General features: G+C 45.3%; 1 protein-coding gene across 5 annotated transcripts in view; it reads right to left on the bottom strand.

Annotated features, from left to right (window-relative positions):
* Positions 1-889: 889 nt before the first annotated feature.
* Positions 890-19065, bottom strand: part of CASZ1 (castor zinc finger 1) — a 209094-nt gene continuing 190918 nt past the window's right edge. For 4 of the 5 annotated variants that reach the window (XM_063353813.1, XM_063353811.1, XM_063353812.1 and 1 more), the window contains 6 exons: positions 18023-18221; positions 17310-17481; positions 14255-14403; positions 12127-12361; positions 10415-10708; positions 890-7047 (listed from right to left, as the gene is read on the bottom strand). In XM_063353813.1, coding sequence (XP_063209883.1) covers positions 5798-7047; positions 10415-10708; positions 12127-12361; positions 14255-14403; positions 17310-17481; positions 18023-18221 — 2299 coding nt within the window. In that variant the 3' untranslated portion in view covers positions 890-5797. The remainder of the gene's footprint in view (positions 7048-10414; positions 10709-12126; positions 12362-14254; positions 14404-17309; positions 17482-18022; positions 18222-19065) is intronic. The other variant, XM_063353814.1, reaches the window with a different exon arrangement.

Here is a 19065-nt window from a genome sequence, read left to right as displayed (position 1 = left end):
GAGTCTTGGCTAGGAGAATGGTGGGGACAAGCTGTATTGCGCGTGCAGTGGTTTTATCTAATCCGTTGTTCCGTTACAGTCAGCACCCATGACTGCTGGATCGGCTGTACCACGGCAGTGTTGTGTCGCGCTGTGGCTGTCAGGACACCATTTTGCCTGAAAGGCTTTCTCATCCCAGATGGCATCGCTGTACTTTGCAAGCACATGGTTTATACAAGTTTCTGCTGCAGGAAAAAGCTACGGTGTGGCCAGGTAAGGAATGCTGTCTTTACGATCTCTGATGCATGGCATACAGCCTTCTGTGGTCTTGCTAAGTTCTAAGTGTGTGGCTTCAACATTGCGTTTTATTAGCCCCATCCCTTCTCTGCAGACAGAATGTTTCTTTCATGCGCCTTGTGTGTTTTGTCAGGGTGACAGTCGAACATCTATTGATTCAGTGGGCTTTGAATCTCATCGTAAGGTTTCAAGTGGGTTACAGCAAGCACGGTTCCACCATGGCTCCCAACTCACCACCCAGAGTTTGCAGGCCAAGTAGGAAGGGAAAACTCAAAACGTGAGTAGTCACGTCTCCAATGCCAGGTCCCAGTTCAGCAAGTCATGGCAATGGAAGCACTGCTTCTATCAGGGGCCTCCATGAGCACTTCAAATAAAACCACAGGGCTGCTTAAAAAGCTGGAGGCCAGAGTCCATATAAAGAGAACGCTGTTCCTATTGTACTTCTCACCTTAGTACTGGTGCTAAAAGAGTGGCTGTTAAAATGGGTGCAGGGCCATTATTGGGACTGCACTGCTTTAAAAGACCCGAACTGCTCCAAGACTTGTTAGGTCTTAAAAAAATAAAACAACTCCTCAATCAAGAAGACAACTTGATCACTTAAAACTTTGGGGTTTTTTTCCAGTTTTTATTGAGTGAAAATGTCAAACCTTGCATCAGTCATGCAAAAAAAAAAATCAAATAAATAAAACACATATATTAAATTTCTAATAGCACTAAATTCAAGTGGAAAAATATTCAGTTCTTAATAACGCAGGTGCTGAAGAGACCAGATTCAAGTAAATCAGAGCACACCATCCTGTTTAGGGTGTTTTTTTTTTCACTTTCTGCATTTTTGTCTCAAAACCTATATATATATCTATATATCTATATATATGTATATACATATAGATATATACACACACACATATATATGTGCATACATATTATTTTTATATTTATATATATACACATACATATTTATAAAACATTAAAAAGAGCATTGGTGGTTCAAGCATTTATTTCCCCCCCTCCCCCACGGAAAGAAAAAAAAAACAACAACAAAACAAAAAAAATTACACATTTAAAATTCAAAATGAGCTAGCAATGGCTTATAGTCCTAGTGTGCAATATGGATATTACAAAAGGCTAGAATCCTCCCTCTTTGTCTTTTTTTTTTCATTTTTGTTTTTTAAAGTTTTTTTTTTTGCTACATTGGAAAATTTTTTTTTAATTTTTTTTTTTTCTTTACAAAATTCCTTCCACGCAGACTTTAATCCAGTTGAGTTTGTGGCTAGAATGAACAATCTAGTCAATAGTTTTTATTTTAGTTCATTTTTTTGCTCTTCAGCAGTGAATGGTAGCAGAATCAGGAGGGTCCATCTCAAGGTTTATTTTGTTTGGTTTTTATCTTGTTTTGGACAGAATAGTTCCATTTCCTCTCTCCTCTTTCCCCCTCCTCATACAGTTAGCTGAATCTCTCTCTCCGCATTCTTTTAAGCACATATTTCAATAGTATTGTATTAACACTCCTACTGATATGATACCGTGAAGTGAAAAAAAAACACCTCGCTGTAATAGGGATCTCTGTGTTGTTGAGGCCTTTGTTCAGAAAAGCCCTTAAGCACAGGCTTAAATCTGTGCCCGTTCAGAACGCATCTGCTTAAGAGTTTTGCTGAATGCAAGCCTTAACATGGCAGAATAAAAAGACAGGTTTAACTTTCTTGACTTGTTGTTGTTGTTGTTGCAAATAGAGACATAGGTTTACAGAAACAAGACTTGGAGAAGGCTGAGGGAGACACGCTCTGGGGCTAGGGCCAGGGTGGCCCTGTCTGGAAGGGCAGAGTGGCCCTTGTCCTCTGAGGATGACTGACCATCTGTGGGGTCAGGCCCTGCACGGGCGTCACATTCAGCAGTAGCCTCTTAGGAAACAAATCTCATTCCCTGTGCCAGCTCCCAGAGAAGAGGTGACCCAAGTCTGGGAGAAAGGCTGAGATGTTAGGGAGAAGGAGGGTGCCTGGGGGGAGAAAATGGTGTGCATAGATAAACACAGGCCCTTCCGGCACGCTTAGCCACACGAGAAGGACATGTGAAACAGGGCCCCGTTCCTGCGCCTGTCCTGGTGCAGTTGCACTGGCTGCACCTGCCTAAAGCTGCCTCCCGGGATGATCTCTTGTGTCCAGTGCCAGCCAAAGTGGGCCAGCGTTAGCAGGGCCACTGGCAGATCTTTTACCCCCTTTTCTCCACACGCTTCTGCTTTCTCCCACTGTTGTGCAGCGATTCAGCCAGTGGAGTCTGGTGAGATATGAAAGGGGAGAGGTAAAGCCACTACGTCCCGGTGCAGGTTCCCAGCTCCTCACAGCAGGGAACCAGCCTGTCTATCCCAAATGGAAAGAAGTGGCCCGGGTGAGCCCCCTGCCACTGAAACCAGACCCCCCCTCGCCTTCAGGGTCAACAACGCTCATAGGCAGGTTCCAGGTAAACCTCGAGGATGTTGTACTGAAGGCAGTACGTTCCATCCTGCTCCCACAAAAGTCACCGATACACATCACGTTGATTTCAGTGGTACAAAATAAACACATCTCTTTTTGCAAGACGTGGCTTGTGTTACATCCAAGGATTCCTCTTGGAGCCCATCACCATCCTATCTAAGTAGCTGAATATGGGAAAAATGTACAAGTATAGAACCTGCAGCAAATGCCATTAAAGTAAAATCTTTTTTGCCCCATCCCATTTCTAGAAATTCCAGGGCCTCGTTCCCTCACTCTGCCCCAGGAACATGAGCTTCATTATCTCCAAGAATTGAGCTGTGCTAGAAAACACATGGTTGAGGGCAGGGGATATACCAAACAAAACAAAAACAAACAAAAAAAATAAAACCCTATAAAAATAAAAGCCACACAAATAGCTGATAGAGGAAAAGAACTCCAAAGAATTAAATATACTACAAACTAGTAATAACAATATTTCATTTGTTTTGTTTTCATTTGTTTCATTTCTACAAAATTCAAGTTAGAATTCGGAATCGTGCAGCTCCGGTCAGTGCTAGGAGTGTGAAGTCAGCCTCAAACCGTAGCATTAAGGCCCCCCTCCCCTGCCACCCTCTACAAACAAACACTACATTGAAGAAAAAAATAAAAAGAGAGAAAAAAAATTGCACACAATTAACCATATCTAAGGGCTATCCAGAAGGCAGGTGACCCCCCCTCATCCCCCTGGCATTGGTGGTTTCTCTTTTGTTCTATATATAGTAATAACCTTTACAGGAAAAATACTGTACAACTTTTTTTTTTTTTGCCTTTCCTTTTGAAACATTATCTGAACATTCTGTCCCTACATTTACACAGCGGAGCTGCTTGTTTATAAATCAGACCTGATCTGCACCAGTTCCTTAGGGAAATAATTAAAAAAAAAAAAAAAAAAAAAAAGCAACCTAAACTTGAGGCCTTTATCTGTTAAGGGTGAAAACAAATGATGGGGATCCCTTGGAGCTGAAGTGCTCACCGAGTTGGGGGCGGGGAGGGGGTGCCTGCATGATGTTAGAAAAAATAATTAGGTTTTTTTTTTAAAAAAAAAACACAACAAAACGACAAACTTCAGACACAAGGAACCTTTTGCTAGGCTGGTATACTTACAAACTGGCACTGAAATAACTATTATCAGAATTAAGTCATACGGCTAGTCCTTCTGGAGCCCAGGTGTGTGTAGACAAGCCCTCTCTTTCAGACTCAGGCGAGGATTTGGGGTCAAACAGCTCCTGTCTCACCTGTCAGAGTCCGGGCCAGTATCCTGTAGTGTGTGTTCCCAGACTGGGCAAGGAAAAGAGAGCAGGGAAGAGCTTGTAACCAGGGGAAAGCCCAAGCTTCTGGAGGTGGCAGGTCTCAACACAGTATAGTTGCATTTGCGTATGCAGTGCCCAAGCTATTAGCCCTACTTGGCAAAATTTCTCAGCGTGGACCCAGAAATGCACTAATTCTTAGCTGGACTACATCCTGGCCTCAGCGAGCATCTCCCCCATCTTCGAGTTCTCTGTGCTGCGTAGCCTGCAGCAGCCTCATGTTTCGTAGCTGCAAAAACCACGACCAGGCCAACAGCTACACAGGTGCTGCAGAACAGCGTAGTCCCCCCTCCCGCCCCAGTGCTGAGCAAAAGAGACCCCCCAGTCCGAGCAGGACATCCTGCAGTGCGATCCTGAATGTTTCCCTGCCTTCTCCTCCCTCTTCAGTGGTGCCTTCACCCTCTCCCAGGAGTCACCACAGAGCCGTATCGGTCCATGCAGAAAGACAGACCTGCCCATCTGCAGTGAAAGGCTGGGGGCGAGGGCTTGGGGACTGGGGACATACCTGTCATCGTACGACTGCTTGGGTCAGAGAGCAAGTAGTATTTTCAAGGCTGCTTTAATGGCTAGGACGCTCTTCTGTGAGCACGGTGCTCCTTGTGCTGCACCGTGGGACAGAGTGTCAGCTCACAACCTCCTGAGATGGGGATACTGAAGCACCACAAAAACGCCTCACCCTCAACAGAGAGGAAGCACCTGGGAGTTGGGATGAGATGGAACTGGATGGGAGATTAACCCCAGTCCTCCAGTGTGACAGACCCTTTAACTGCCTGCTGTGTTCTTCCCAAGTTACTTCAGCTAAATCCCTACAGGCAGAACAGCAGGGATGAGGAGAGGTGTCCTACCGAGAAAGTGTAGACTGAGAAAGTTTTACAATATAAATATCATTCAAAATTATTATCATTAATAGTAAAAAGGATCTGGAAGAACAGAGGAGTGTCCCATTCCCACCCCTGCTCATTCATTAATGCGTCCTCATTTATGTGACAATAAATACCCACTCCCACCCTTGCTGTCTGATGCCATTCATTTAATGCTGGAGAAAGAAGGGGGGAGGGGTGGAGAGAGAGAGCGCGCACCCCTCACCCCCTCCTTCCCACTGGCAAAAGCTGAGCTAGTTGTCTTTGTGACACCAATTCCTCGAACTTTATATATGTGTGTGTGTGTGTACATTATATATATATAGAGAGAGAGACACACACACAAATATATATTTCTAAAATTCATTACCTGTTGTTCCCACCCACCCCCCTCCAAGAAGTGGAGATTATTATTAATATCGTACAACTGAAAACATGGAAAAATAAAACCCAGAAAGAAAAATGGGGGGATAGAGCCCCACCCATAACAAAGGGTCCCCAGACGGGCACAGGCCCCACGCACCATGCAAGGAGCAAGGAAAAGCAGCTGGTACCCTCAAGGTTCATGTCCGTATAAAAGGGTATTTTTTGCTGCATCCTGTCCCCGTGTTCTGTGATCTGCAGAATGAAGCGATGCAGCACCAGTCCTGCTGCGAACCTGTCTCTCTTACGGGGCCTGTGGGAGGAGCATGGGTTTCCTTCCTTCCTCTCTCTCTCTCTTGTGTGTGTGTGGCACGGAGTTTGCTTTTCACTTGCTGTCCCAATCTTTGTTCTTGCCTCATATGGGGTCCTCTTAGTAATTCTGTGTAAGAGCAAAACCAAACCACTGCCGCTGTTGTCTCAAAGATTAAGGAGAAGCTGCTGGAGCAATGGTAGAGGCTGGGGCAGCAGCTGGAGCTGGAGCAGGAGTTGGGGCTGGAGTAAGGGCCGGCTCGCCCTGTGGCCTGGAAGCATCGCCATGGTCTGTGGAAGAAGCAGCCTCCTCTGGTTCTCCATCTTCTTTAGTGGCCAGGCCCTCAGGGTCAGGCAGCGATTCTTCAGAATCTGTGTTCAGGTCTTCTTCTTCATCATCCTCCTCCTCATCATCATCATCCTCTTCCTCTTCATCATCATCCTCTTCTTCGTTCATCTCCTCCTCGTCGTCCTCTTCATCCTCTTGGGAAGAGTCATCCTCATCCTCCACATCACCAGAGCCAGATGCTGCCGCCCCCCTCTCCTGAGGTGCGGTCCCGGCTCTGCTCGGTGACGGACCTTCAGTGACTTCTGACTGCTTCTTGCTGAGGTCCAGGGAATCATTGAGGCCCACGCCAGCCGCATTCTGCAGGAAGAAGAGGGAGCTGTTGTTGTCAGTGCTGAGGTTGAGGGAACTGTCCAGGTTGATGGAAGAGTTCTGGATGTCATACTCGAGAGTGGAGTGGGCAAGGCCCTCCGGGCCAGGAGAGATGGCAGGAAGCTCCCCTCGCTCCTGCTTCTCGTGTTTGCGCTTGTGCGAGTCCATCTGTGACATGCCCACCACTGTGTGTTTGCAGCCAGGGTAGGTGCAATGGAAGTGGGAGCACTTGAGTTTGTACTTGCAGTCAGGCACCTCGCAGTCCACGCTTGAGCTGAACTGGCAGAAGCCAGCAGCACTGATGACGTCCTGCTTGCCGTGGTGCTTACGGTGGGCTGTCACCTTAGTGCTGTCAGTGCAGCGGAAGCCACAACGCAGACAGTGGAAGTGTGTGCTATTGCCAGAGAACTGACAGTCTGGGAAGTTGCAACTCAGCGAAGACTTGAAGCGTTTGAAATCATCCAATACCAGGTTGTCAACACGATCATGATGCTGGGCGTGCTTATACATGTGGGTACGGCCACAGAACTTGTAGCCACAATTCTCCCGCGTGCAGTGGTAGTGGGTAACCTTGAGAGAGAATTGGCAGCTGGAGTCCTTGCAGTCTTCGTAGAGGTCATAGCGCCGAAATCCCTCCAGCATCATCCCTTCATCCAGCATCTTGCGTGAGGATGCGGTCTTGCGGCGCTTGCCAAACGGGGACATGTCTTCAATAATCCAGAAACGCTTTTTGGCCCCCGAGGCAGTTGGCATAGTGATGGTATTCCCTGAGGAGACAAAGCGAAGAGTGGTGTTGCTGACAGTCAGGTCTCGCTTCATCCCCTAACCGTCCTGGCAAGCTCTGTATTTGCCAAGACACAATGCTGCAACTGTTCCCACCCAGCAGCTCATCCCTCACGCTCTAAGTAAGCCTGGACTCTGGGACTGTGGGCTGGCTGATCCCTGCTGCTCATCGCTTTCGCAGTTTTCAGCGTATCCAGCCTTGCCTTTAATTGCTGCTCTGGTATACATGATATTGTTCAAATGCTAACTGCTGCTGCTCTGTTTGCCTACTCTTGCAGTTTCTCCTGCTGCTTAGTTAACCTCTGGTCCCATTTTTCTCAAATCAGACTTTAATACAGAGGAACTGGCTTGTTCCAATCCAAGGACTGAGGTGTTTTACTGTAGTTTTCTGGGGTTAAAGTGGTAAAAGAGTTTAAACATGCTAAAAACTGGTACGTGTATGCTGTTTTCCCCAATCCAGGCTCTTTTAATACACTACAATTGCCAAGGGCGGGCAGGAAGTGAAGGAAGATCCCATGCGTGATTAAAACTGCAAGGGGGGGAATTTATAGAAATAGGATGGACTTTGGCCAGGAGACTGCAACATCCCTCACTCTAATGAGCCTACATATTACGATGAGTGCACTTAGAAAGACAGATGGACAGATGTTCAATGGGGCTAATTCTCATCATCACTAGCCAGTGGACTCTGAGAGAAAACACCAGTTCTACAGCTTTCCCTTGGGTCTCAAAAATCACATGATGCCCCTAGTAAATAAAGAGCCCTCATCTATCTTCCACTTCCATTCACAGGGCCAGCGTAACTGGCTAGTGCTCACGTCCCCTAGGATCAAGCTGACATCAAGGACTCGACCTCATTATATCTATTAACTTCTTTTTCTTCTCTGCTTGCTATTTCCAGAATCAAACGACCATCTCCAGTATCAACATGCAGCACAGATGAGGTTGTAGGCAAGAATTCCTCACCAGGTGCAGAATTGTGAGTGTAATTGGAAATTATAGCTTGCAACTAAAACATACTTTTTTTTTTTTTTTTGCTTCTCTTGATGCTGAAACTGCCATCCTTTTAAAAAGAGGCATGATTTGTGACATGCAGTCCCTGGGGCCTGAGAATCCAGAGCAGCTTGCATCCTTGTCTAGAAGACTGAAGAAACAGTCATCTCTTTGACTGTTGCAGAATTATTTTTTTTCTGGCAGGTATTAAAAGCGATGAGTGCTATTTTTGCCATACATGTCCCTTCAAATGACAACCTTTTAAGAGAACGTGGTGATTGTTGAAGGAAGCCTCCAGAAGTCAAACTGGCACTGCACTGAAAGATGCAAGTCCATGGAAATGGTAGCAGCAACCTCATCTCCTGCATCATTCACAGGGTTGCAGGAGAAGCAAAGAACAAAAGATTTTTCCACACCCATTCGTTACGTGGCACTTTTGCTGCAAATAAGGACACCAGCTTGGGGCATGCATGGTGAGACCATCTTAGTGACATGTAGCTGGTGGAAACTACATGTTAAGGCTAATTTAACCAGCTACCAATGGAGGAGTAACTTTCTGTCCCTATAGATTTTAAATTAGCGAGCTCTAAGCAATAGACTCTGTGACCAATTACTCTCTGCTCCCCCTCAAACATCTGGTATTGTAAAATCTCTTTCTCCACTTCCAGGCGAGTAGTCTAAGTGCATAGTTGCCTGGACAAATCACTGCTATTCAGATCAACTCCTTACTCCTTCTTTTAAAAAAATTACAGCCAAACCATCAAGTCCTTTATCATTAGTTAGAACACTCATCTCGTCTGCCTGCGGACAGGAATACAGGATAAGCCGTTTTAGGGGGAAGACTCTGGATGGGAAACTTGGAAAATAACTAGAATTTAAACTTTACCTGTTTTAAACTCAGTGTATCTGCCCAGCTTTCACAACAGTTCAAACAGATGTGCTTAGAACTTTAGTTAAACCAATTTTCTTTTCTCATACAGGCTAAGTTTGAGAGCACGGGTCTGAAGAAGAGACGATAACCTGGTACGCTCTCCTCCTTAAGCCTCTAGACAACGTTCAGTCCCCAGCACCCAACTGAAGGTTACAAGCCTCAACCGATTTAATCCCAAGCAAATCTCGATGGTAAGTGCATGCCATAAACTTGTCTTTTCAACTACTAATAATGTAAACATTCATGAAACTATACAAAGATAAAAAGAAAAGAAATGTAAAAATATATCATTAGAGGAAAGCACAGCACAAGGTTAAGATGTTTCAGGTTGCATGCAAGTAAGTTTAAAAAAAAAGAAAGCAGCAAAAATACAGTTTCTTGTGAATTTTGTTCACTGAAATACACTCCTCTGGACAGGGCAAAGATCCTTCTCCTGCCAAGTCCCACGAGAAAAACCTGTGAACTTCCAAGTGGAGTTGGTCCTCCAGCCATACTCCCAACCATTTACCTTGGATTTGCACATTACTAAAACTGGCAGGAAGAATGACTGGGACATTTGTAGGCTGCCAGAATCCTCTTAAGTGTGAACTTTAAGCACAAATACGCCTTTAATTAACTAGAAAAGAGCTGGCAGTTGGGAAAAGAAGCCAAAACTGAGACACACCCTAAAAAGCATTTCCAGCTGGAATGAGAATCTCCAGCCTGAGACATCTCTGATCTTAGTCACACATGGGAAACATGGCAGCTTAAAACTAAAAATCTAGATGTATTTTCTGCAGCTGTAAGAGCAGATGTAAATAACAGTGAGTGTGAGAAACAGCCTGAGCTGTCTGATGATGTCACCGTGGTGTCAGACTGTACTTCACTCTGGTGCTCGGGAAAGCAGCCCTCAGTTTTTTTTATGGCTTCGTATATGGATAGGAAGCAGTGAAGCTTACAAGATCTATAAAAATATGGGAACTGGGTACCTTGTCAGACATTTACCTGCTGGGATGTGGGCAGCAGACTATGGTAGGCACTGGGTTGGGTGGCCTGGAAGATTGGAACAAGAATTCCAAGTCCCATTAATGCTACATGAGCAAAAGTTTGCTTTGTGGCCACCCTGCTGTTATCAAGAGGCTGAAAGTACATTTAAACTATGGATTTTGTTAGATTTGGAATTCCATAGTTTGGAATTGGTGGAAATTGCTCTCAGGTATCTAGATGTCCCTCAGTGATTTGCTGTGGTTTTGGTTACCCTTCTTAGCTGTGGTTACTGTGTCAGCAGACAAAAGGAGTAGGCATGGACGGGCCCTTGGATACAGTTAAGACACAGAGTGACGTATGCTTTTGTACTGACCCAAAGGTGCAGAGAAAAAAAGGTGGGCAGGGTGAGTAGGGAAGGAGATGGGCACAGGACACTAAGAGAGAAAGCAAAGAAGTGTTACCTGCTGCGTCCTGAACTAAGGGAACGTCACTTTTTACTGGAGTTGGAGTGGCAATGATGGGCGAAAACCCAGTGGTGCTGGCGGCAGGCATGACAATGCCTCTGCTGGATCCAAGAGTGGCACTGAGCAGAGAGTATGACAGACAAGATGGAGAGAAAAGATAGGGGAGGGTGGGAAGGGGAGACCTAAGCAGGGCTTGTGAGAAAGATGGAGGCAGAGATGGTGGCTGAGGTTGTGGTGCATTGTGGGTGGCATCATCAGCAGCAGCGGTAGCAGTAGGAGGAACCAGGCAGCCTGGAGAATGTGGAGAGAAAAAAAAGCAGAAAAAAAAAAGGAAAAAAAATCCAAAACAACAAACCCAAACCAAAATAAAAACAAAACAAAACAAAAAACAAAAGAACTGAAATGAGAACCCAAGAGCAGAAGCAATATGATGAAAATGGAAAATACATTCACAAATGTATGAAACAGAACTGTAACAGAGAAGAAACAGAAGGTGAGGAACTGACAGCATCAGGAAGAGAAGGGTTGTCTCTGCAGAATGTATGGTGGCTTTAGTGGCGTGGGGGAAGAGCCACAGGCTTTCATGCAGAAATTCCTGCTCGTTTGGTCCTTGTTCATCTGTATAGTGCCAGCTTGTACCAGCTCATAGCTGTAAGGGTGGTCTTACGCTGTGGGTGGGTGGAGTTGCTCACTACCTGGACAGCAGTGGGGGGCCGTGTCCTAGGAAGTGTGCCTGGGCCAGACGGTGTCCTGACAAAGAAGAGAGTGCCAGGAACCACTGTCCCACCAGAACTCTCTGGAGGAGCTTTAATGCCACGGGGCAACCACTGTCATAACCCAGCAGTGTTCATACAACATATGGTTAGATGTGTGATATGATAACCTTCATCTAACTGGTGTAGCAAAGAAAAGTAGGAACAAGTGTACAAAATTAAAGCAAACTCAGTGAGGCAGCCTATCTAGAGTGTAACACTTCAACCTGGGAAGGACAGCTAAGAGATCCCTGGATCACCACTAGATGATAACAGAATTCATAAAAGATATCTGACTACTGAAAAGATAACCCTGTAATACAGGGCAGGGGGAGATGGCTGCACATTATCCTGGCAAACAGGAAACAATGGCAGAAACTTACTTCCAAAAAGAGGGGATGATGGTGGTTTCCTCTGTGCAACGCTGCACAAAGTGGAATAAGAGTCTTTGCATGAGGATTGGAGCTTGGTGAGCTGCTTTTATATGTTGATTTCTCAAGATGTGGTAGGTTTTTTTCCCCTGTGTATATAATATTTGTTATTGGTTTTTCTGTACCTCGACAGTATAGGAAAGTGCCTGACTTCAGATGCTGCACGAGGAAATACAAAAGGATATCAGGGGAAATGCCGAGTACAGAACAGGCCCACAACCTACTTTTTTTTTTTTTTTTTAAATCGGTTATTAAAATAGATCCAACTCCAAGACACAGGATAAAAACCTCTCTTCAGGGGAGGAAAAAAGATACACTGTTAGTTCATGGATGCTTGAGATGCACATTTTGATGGATCTCTTCTCACAAATGGTGAAGGGAACTAGGTTAGTATGAGGCACTATTGTGAAGCTGGTACAGTTTATGCTTTAAGGTGCAGTTGCCCTTTGGCCCCTTTTCATGAGTTTATCTCCCAAGAGAGCAGGCAACTGATGATCCATTCCACACACCCTCCCTTCTCTCTTACCTGCTGATGTACTTTCATTGCCCACTGGAGTGCTGGAGCAGCTGCGGTCCATATTGGAAGATTCAGAGGAGATACCCCCAGGGCTACAGCCAGTGTAATCCATGTACTCATCTGTTTCAGTGTCCATCATGCTTGGGGGTCCCTGAAAGGAAGCTGGGGTTCCTGATGAGGCTGGGCTGGGTGCCATGCTGCCAACCTGGGGGAGATTTTCACTTCTTGGAGTGTGGCCAATAACCTGCAGCAAGAAAACAGGACGGGGACTTTCACACCAAAAGCAAGATGCCAAGACCAAAACCATCTGTCTGCACATTTATTTCTCACTGCCACAGTTCAGGAGGGATAGCTGGAACATGCTCGTGAGTGGAAGCCATGGCACTGTGGCTAGGAGCGTGAATCTTCCTTCACTGGGAGCTCAGAGCACTAAACTTGGCACATGTATCCTGGTATGTGAGTTGTGATGCGTTCAGAGGCTGGGAGTGTTAATCTTGGCACCAGGATCCTGGTGTGTGGATTCTGATGCATTCAAAAACAGGAGGTGTTAATCTTGGCATTACTACCTTACCGTGTAGGTCCTGCTGCATTTAGAGACTGGAAATACAACTACTGACATGACTGTCTTGGACGCTGCATGCTGAGACATTGCAACAGGGGAGCAGAGACTGAAACCAGTGACGTGCCTGTAGGCTGTGTTCACACACAGCTGCTGTGGCCTGGCCCGGCCTGGCCTTCTGGAGAGTTACGTGGGTAGGTATCCAGAAGCAACGTATATCCAAACATCACTAAGTGCCTACTGAGGACTAAGGAACGGGGAAACTGGAGTTAGTACATTTAAATGCAGAAAGGCAGTGGCAGTACAGCAATCTGGTTAGCTCCGCCATGTGCCCTGATTTGTGGTTTCATCCTTGTTTTGTTGTTTGTTGGACTGCTCGATGGGCTGAGCACAGCAATAGGGTAAGACAGCACTGTATGTTCCGGCCACGATTACCACTTCTCCAGTGCTGAAGTGACATAGGATTGCCAGAGAAAGGAGATGGAGGTCAAAACTAGCATTTTCTGCTCAGCATGTACTAAAATTCTTAGGGCTAGACTCAGCATGTACTGCTGAGTACTGCACACAAATCTGTTAAATTTCCTAAGTTTGATTCTTGTACCTAAGTTTTTCATGTTCAGAACAAAAACTACCACAGCAGTAACACCGGTTCCTTGACATCTGTGAAACCATTCAATCCAACAGCAGTTGAACAATTAACTTATTGACCGTACTTAATAACTAATAGGGACCTCCCATTCCCATGTTGTGGAGTGAAACAGCGTTCCCATCTTGCTTCTACAGAATGGCCCCTTTTGTTTTTCATATACGAGATGTCCTTAGGGTCAGATCACTTAAATAAAGCTAGCTTGTTTCATCTCCCAAGTCAACGGAAGTTAAAGCAACCAGGGAATACGAAGAACAAGCAGGAGGTTGCAGGACTGCTGCCATTCTGAGCAGCAGCTCAGTGCTGCTGTTGAAACTCTTCAATTTATTCACGAGACAGGCAAACCTCAGATGTCAGTTGCTCTCAGTTACGCGTTAGAAAAGAAGCAACTGCATCGCTCTGCTACTTCCTGAGAGAGGACAAAGGGTGCCCCAAACTAACTCCAAATCAATAAGGGAAGGGAAATTTCGAGACCGGTAGTTCTCCCATCCTAGGTGGAAGGAGCAAATAATTCTTTAAGCGCAACAGGAAATGTTGCTTTAACCAGCACGTTCAATTCTTCCATATCCTAAGCACTTTAATTTTAACAAGCCAATTGGTGTATATTGAGAAAGCAGGGAGTGCCAGTTGTAAAGATGAGTATTTTAGTGTTATCTTTCTCAATTTTTTTCTCCATAATTCACACGGAAAAGCTGTTTGCACTAAGTAATGCTCTGATGTCTATGCTTCGTCATCTTTCCTCATATTGTCGAAGTCCAAGTAGGTAAAGCTAGCGTGGGTGAACTCATATATCCCAGCTGCATCCCCCAATGCAGACATACGTCCTTAACAGTTTGGGTGTGAGTGTCTTGGCACTAAAGTAGTTCTGCAGCAAGCAACCAAAGGCACCAACACTACATGCGGATCTACAACTTAAATAACCAGTGAGTCACCTGAGTAGGAACACGATCAAAGTTCTTCCCCAGCATCCTTCTCATGTGCTTTCTGGCGTGGGATGTCATTTGGTGCTTGAGCAGGAAGGAGAACTGGCAGCCCTCTCGAATGCAATGGAAGTGGCTGTTCACCTGGTTGTATTTGCAACCTAAAGACACAAAATCATTGCATGTAGTACATGAAAGGTACCAAGAGGGGAAGGGACTGTAGGGAAGATGATCGGGAGACAGGACAAGGCTGCTGCTACGTGGATTTCTGGTGGATTGAAGATTATCAGTCTTCAATTGGGTTCTATCCCAATTGAATTCTATCCCAATCTATCCCTAGACTATCAATCTGCAAGATGATGGGTTCTTCAGCAACAGTCCTGAATGAAAAAAAAACATAATCTTTTGACTTTTTGCCTGCTGAGCAACTGCAAGAGTGGATTACAGTGTACATAGACTTAAGAAGTGAGCTTGAGCTGCAGACTAGTCCCATCCCTCTTTGTTGTGTTATAAAGAAAGGAATATTACCATTACATCTAATAGTCCCTAACGCTGTCCAGTCTTAGCTAGTGCCTTTTCCTTTAAAAAGAGAACAAACCTAAGACATTTAACTGTATCACAAAAGTTACAACTAAAAATACACACTCACAAGTAGGTTAGAAATGAAAGGTTTGTCTTCTGTTTTTTCCTTTAACTGTGTTCTCAGAAAAGTAGTCTCTTAAAAGCTGTAGCTCTGCACAGTGTATGCTCTCTGGTCAGATAGAAATGAGCCAGGAGGTGTTTATTGCCACTCCAAATTTGTTGTGTAATAGGGGCAGCTACTAAACAAGCAATTTATGTGGGTTCTGGCATACAGCACTTGACACATTTTGCTCCTCATGGGTAGTGCCATGCATGCTGGGACATCTCATTAACAGACAATCCTGAACAGCTACATTCTATAGCTGATAAATAATGGCTTGTTGCAATTAAAGCACAGCTATATCAATAATCAGGTTCTGTCTGTTCTCTATCATCCCTTGGCCATACCCTCACACACACAGATACAGACCGGCTCAGTTTTACTCATCTATCTACATCCATCCACCTTTACTTACACACCTACGTATTTTTCATATCTCTTTCTCTCTCCCTCCCCACCCATACACACATGTATATATTTATACATGCACAAACATACATATAAAAATCTATGGTGTGTGTGCATTTGTTCAGAAACAGTCACAGCCCTTAAAGCAGGCCAGTGCTTTCTGCACCTGTTATATACGCATACACAACGTAAAAAGCACAGAGAAGTAGACACGCATTTACATGTTGGTGTAACCATATACACCTACACCAACACATCCAGCTACACCATCCCATCGTGCTGCCTGCAAATGCAGAGCGCTGGTTAAATGTATGTTTATTGCATGGCAAGCCCAACCTATAGGCATACGTACATATTGCTGGATGCATGTACCACATCACTCCCAAAAATAAACACTGCTGACACATGCGCAGCCTGTAGATGCCTCGCTGCCAAACAGCTCCCGAATCACCCCAGCCCATCTTTAGCTCACAGATAGCGTTTTATGTGCACGCCAAGTTTATGTTTGTTTAGGTATCGCACTCCCCCACAGCTCCACCTCATTTGCCCTCCCCATCACGTTGTGCTGTTCTTTGGGATGGAGAACAAACAGTGCTGGCGGGACCGAAACAGTATCAGCAAAGGGCAGGTGAAGGCTCGCCTGTTGCCAGGGCATCCGTGTAGGCTGGGTGTCATATATCATTGTCCTGCTTTGTCTAGCCCCTGCTATCACCTGAAACACCTAACGCTGAGTAAATAACAGCAACTGCTGAATCTACTGACATGTGTAAATGAGACCTAGGTAAGTACTGGCTGTGGCGTGTTGACACTCATTACCCTGGTTACCCCAAACAAGCTACCATTTGGGTACAAATTCTTCATGTATTCAAACCTGAAAATAAGTTTGGTTCTGGTTATTGCGGCTGTTTCCCTGCAATAGGAGAGAACAGCACCCGGGAGTGTTATTGTGAACCCTGTTTTGTTTCAGCCTTTATTCCCACCAGAAGCAATAGGGAAGACTGGGTCTGTGATACTGGTAAGCCAACACACAACTATGAGGGTTAAGTGAATCCCAGGCAGTTCAGGATAGAGCTATGCTGGAGCGATCCTTAGGGATTCCCCCCAGTTCAGAGCCCTGGCTCTCAGCTCTAGATACCTCCCTGGGAAAGCAGTCTTCTTTCTGTGCTTGTTTTACCAGCTTTATACTAGAGGCATTAGATTTAATAAGCACAGCAGTGCTGCTAACAGTTGTGCCAGTGGGCAAGCCCCAGTCGGAGGCTGTGCCCCATCTCAGGTGTTTCCTTAGGCCGGGCGCTGGTGGGAGGCCGGCACAAAGACACAGCGCTGTACTCCCTGCTGCTCACAAGTGCTGTGGAGAATGGCTTTGGAGGAGAAGGGAGTAGGTTACTGAATGCTCCATACTGCTATCTCCGGTTATTTGTCCTTTGGCTTTCATTATGCTGCACTGGCAATGGCTAAAAAAAAAAGTTTCATTTGAAGCTGCCTGGACTCAGGCAAAGCAGCAACTTCCTTGACGCAGGAAGACTTTTGCACAAGACGCTCATGAGAGCAGGCGCTTCCCCTATGCTTTTTTTCACTCCAGGTGCACTTACAGCACCCTTGAACTCCACCCAAGACAAGCAGTAGGCCCAAAAAAGTACAAAAAAAAACAAACAAAGAAACTGGCCTTGACAATTAGATAAAAAGGAAAAACAAAGGGGAAGCTATATCTCCAAACAAATATATATATATATAAATATGTATATATAAAATCCTCTATATTACAGTTTCTATCCATTTAACTTGCGTCTATTTGTGAAAACATGCTTTAACTCAGGCAGATCAGCAACTGCTTTCTGTTTGGTTCCATTTCTTGTTTAGTCCTTTAATGACCAAACATCTTAAGCGTAACTCGCGGCTCTAACCCATGGCATTCTTCGCCTGGACATGGGACAGACCACATGAGAAAGGTGATGGGGGAAAGAGAAGAAAACTCACCTAGTCTGCCACACTCCTCTCGCTTGGTAAAATACTTGAAGCCATTGGCTGCCCTTCTCTCTGCCTTCTCGTGTTTTTTCACGTGCCAGGGCAGCTTGGTGGTGATGTTAGTCACAAAGTAGCAGCCAGGACGAAGACAGTGGTAGTGCCCTCGCATCCTGAATTCACAGTGCTAGAGAGGAGCAAACAGGGAGGTCGCTTTAAGCATATCTAAAACAAATGCGCTCGCATCTGCCTGCTACTAATGCTGTCCCTCTGAGACAATCGAGAGAGAGGCCTGAGCTGATAGTGTAGATCGCATCCATTTTATCTTCCACGAGCTGCAGTGCAAACTTGTCCCCTGTCATGGATTTTGTATGGCTGTCAGGTATTCTGTATTGCACTATTCTACGTTGAAATATCCCAAACTAACTCGTGGCTTTCCCTGGTATTCATCATAGATTTTTATTTTATTTCATCTTGTGTCTTTAGATCACGCTAGTTGCCTTGTCCACTTCACCCAAGTCAAAGAAACATAAAAGCAGTGAGATTTTCAATTTGATTAAAGAAAACATTTTGCTAGGACACTAATGAAGACCATTCCATGGTTCTGCAGTTAGACCAGGAACGAAACACTCGGCTTCACTTCCTGTTGGGTATCGACTTGCTCTTTCCTATTTTTCATCTCCCGCGCGCACACTCGGGCTGGAACACTGCTTTGGAATTGCTCTTACCTGGTTCGGACAGAGACACTGCAGTGAATAGTAAGCAAACTGGTCTCGCACATTCACCAAATTATTGTTGGGGTTGATGTGGTCCAGGCAGTGGGATTCTGCTTTGCCAGAGGTTTTGCACACATACTTGCAGTTCCCAAAGAGACAGTGGAAGTGGAATTTGTTGGCGTACTTGCAGTCCGTTGCCAGGCAGGGATCGCTGGAATACATCCAAAACCCAATCATCACCTTCACTCATTTCACACATTTGTTTCTTTGCCAAAAATTAATTCAAGGGGAGCCCATCTGAAGCCTCTGTTCCAAACATGGCCTACGTATTTCCCATAGCCACCTTCCTCTTTCGTAAAACTGATGCTGGCAACACTACTGTGATTCCACCAAGCTAGTGTGCTTTCTTGATTAAGATTATTAAAATACAGCAATGCATGCTGGGGTCTGTAGTCTTCCAACTTAAAGCTCTCTCAAGATCTGGGTGGATGCTGTTTCTCCCTTTCTGCCTGTACTTATCTCAATGGATTCACACAGTGTCTCCCATCTTGACTTTGTGTAACCGGAATGAAACTCTTAGGCACGCACACTGCAAGCTGCCAGGGCTTCCCCTCATTAGACAAAATCAGCAGTGGCCTAGTTAATCAGCTAAATGGTTTGGTACCTTACTCCCCTCACCCATTCCATGGATTTCTGGCTGCATGAACAGAGGTCAGATCGGAGGTAGCTGAACATTGATCTCTTGGATCCCAAGCACTGTACCCAACAGTACCTACTCAGACACGTGAAACAGAATTATTACACTTCTTTGAAAGCAGACAAATGACCGTCAATATAGGACCCAGAGACTGATACTCCACCAGCCTGAATAACTAAGGTGTAATGCCTGACCTGATCCTGGCCTCCCGTGTCCTGCCGTAAACCACATAACTTCTGTGCCTCTTTCTCTCTGTGTAACAGAAATAACACCATCATCACAGCAACACTGTGAAACTTCTTTAACGTTTTAAAAGAAGTTCAGCAAGGTACGTTACCTTCTGCCAGACACCTCCCTT

Source organism: Chroicocephalus ridibundus, chromosome 16 (genome assembly GCF_963924245.1).
Source record: "Chroicocephalus ridibundus chromosome 16, bChrRid1.1, whole genome shotgun sequence".
NCBI lineage: Eukaryota > Metazoa > Chordata > Aves > Charadriiformes > Laridae > Chroicocephalus > Chroicocephalus ridibundus.
The sequence above is the reverse complement of the archived record's forward strand: the minus strand, read 5'-3'. Positions and strand labels throughout refer to the sequence as shown.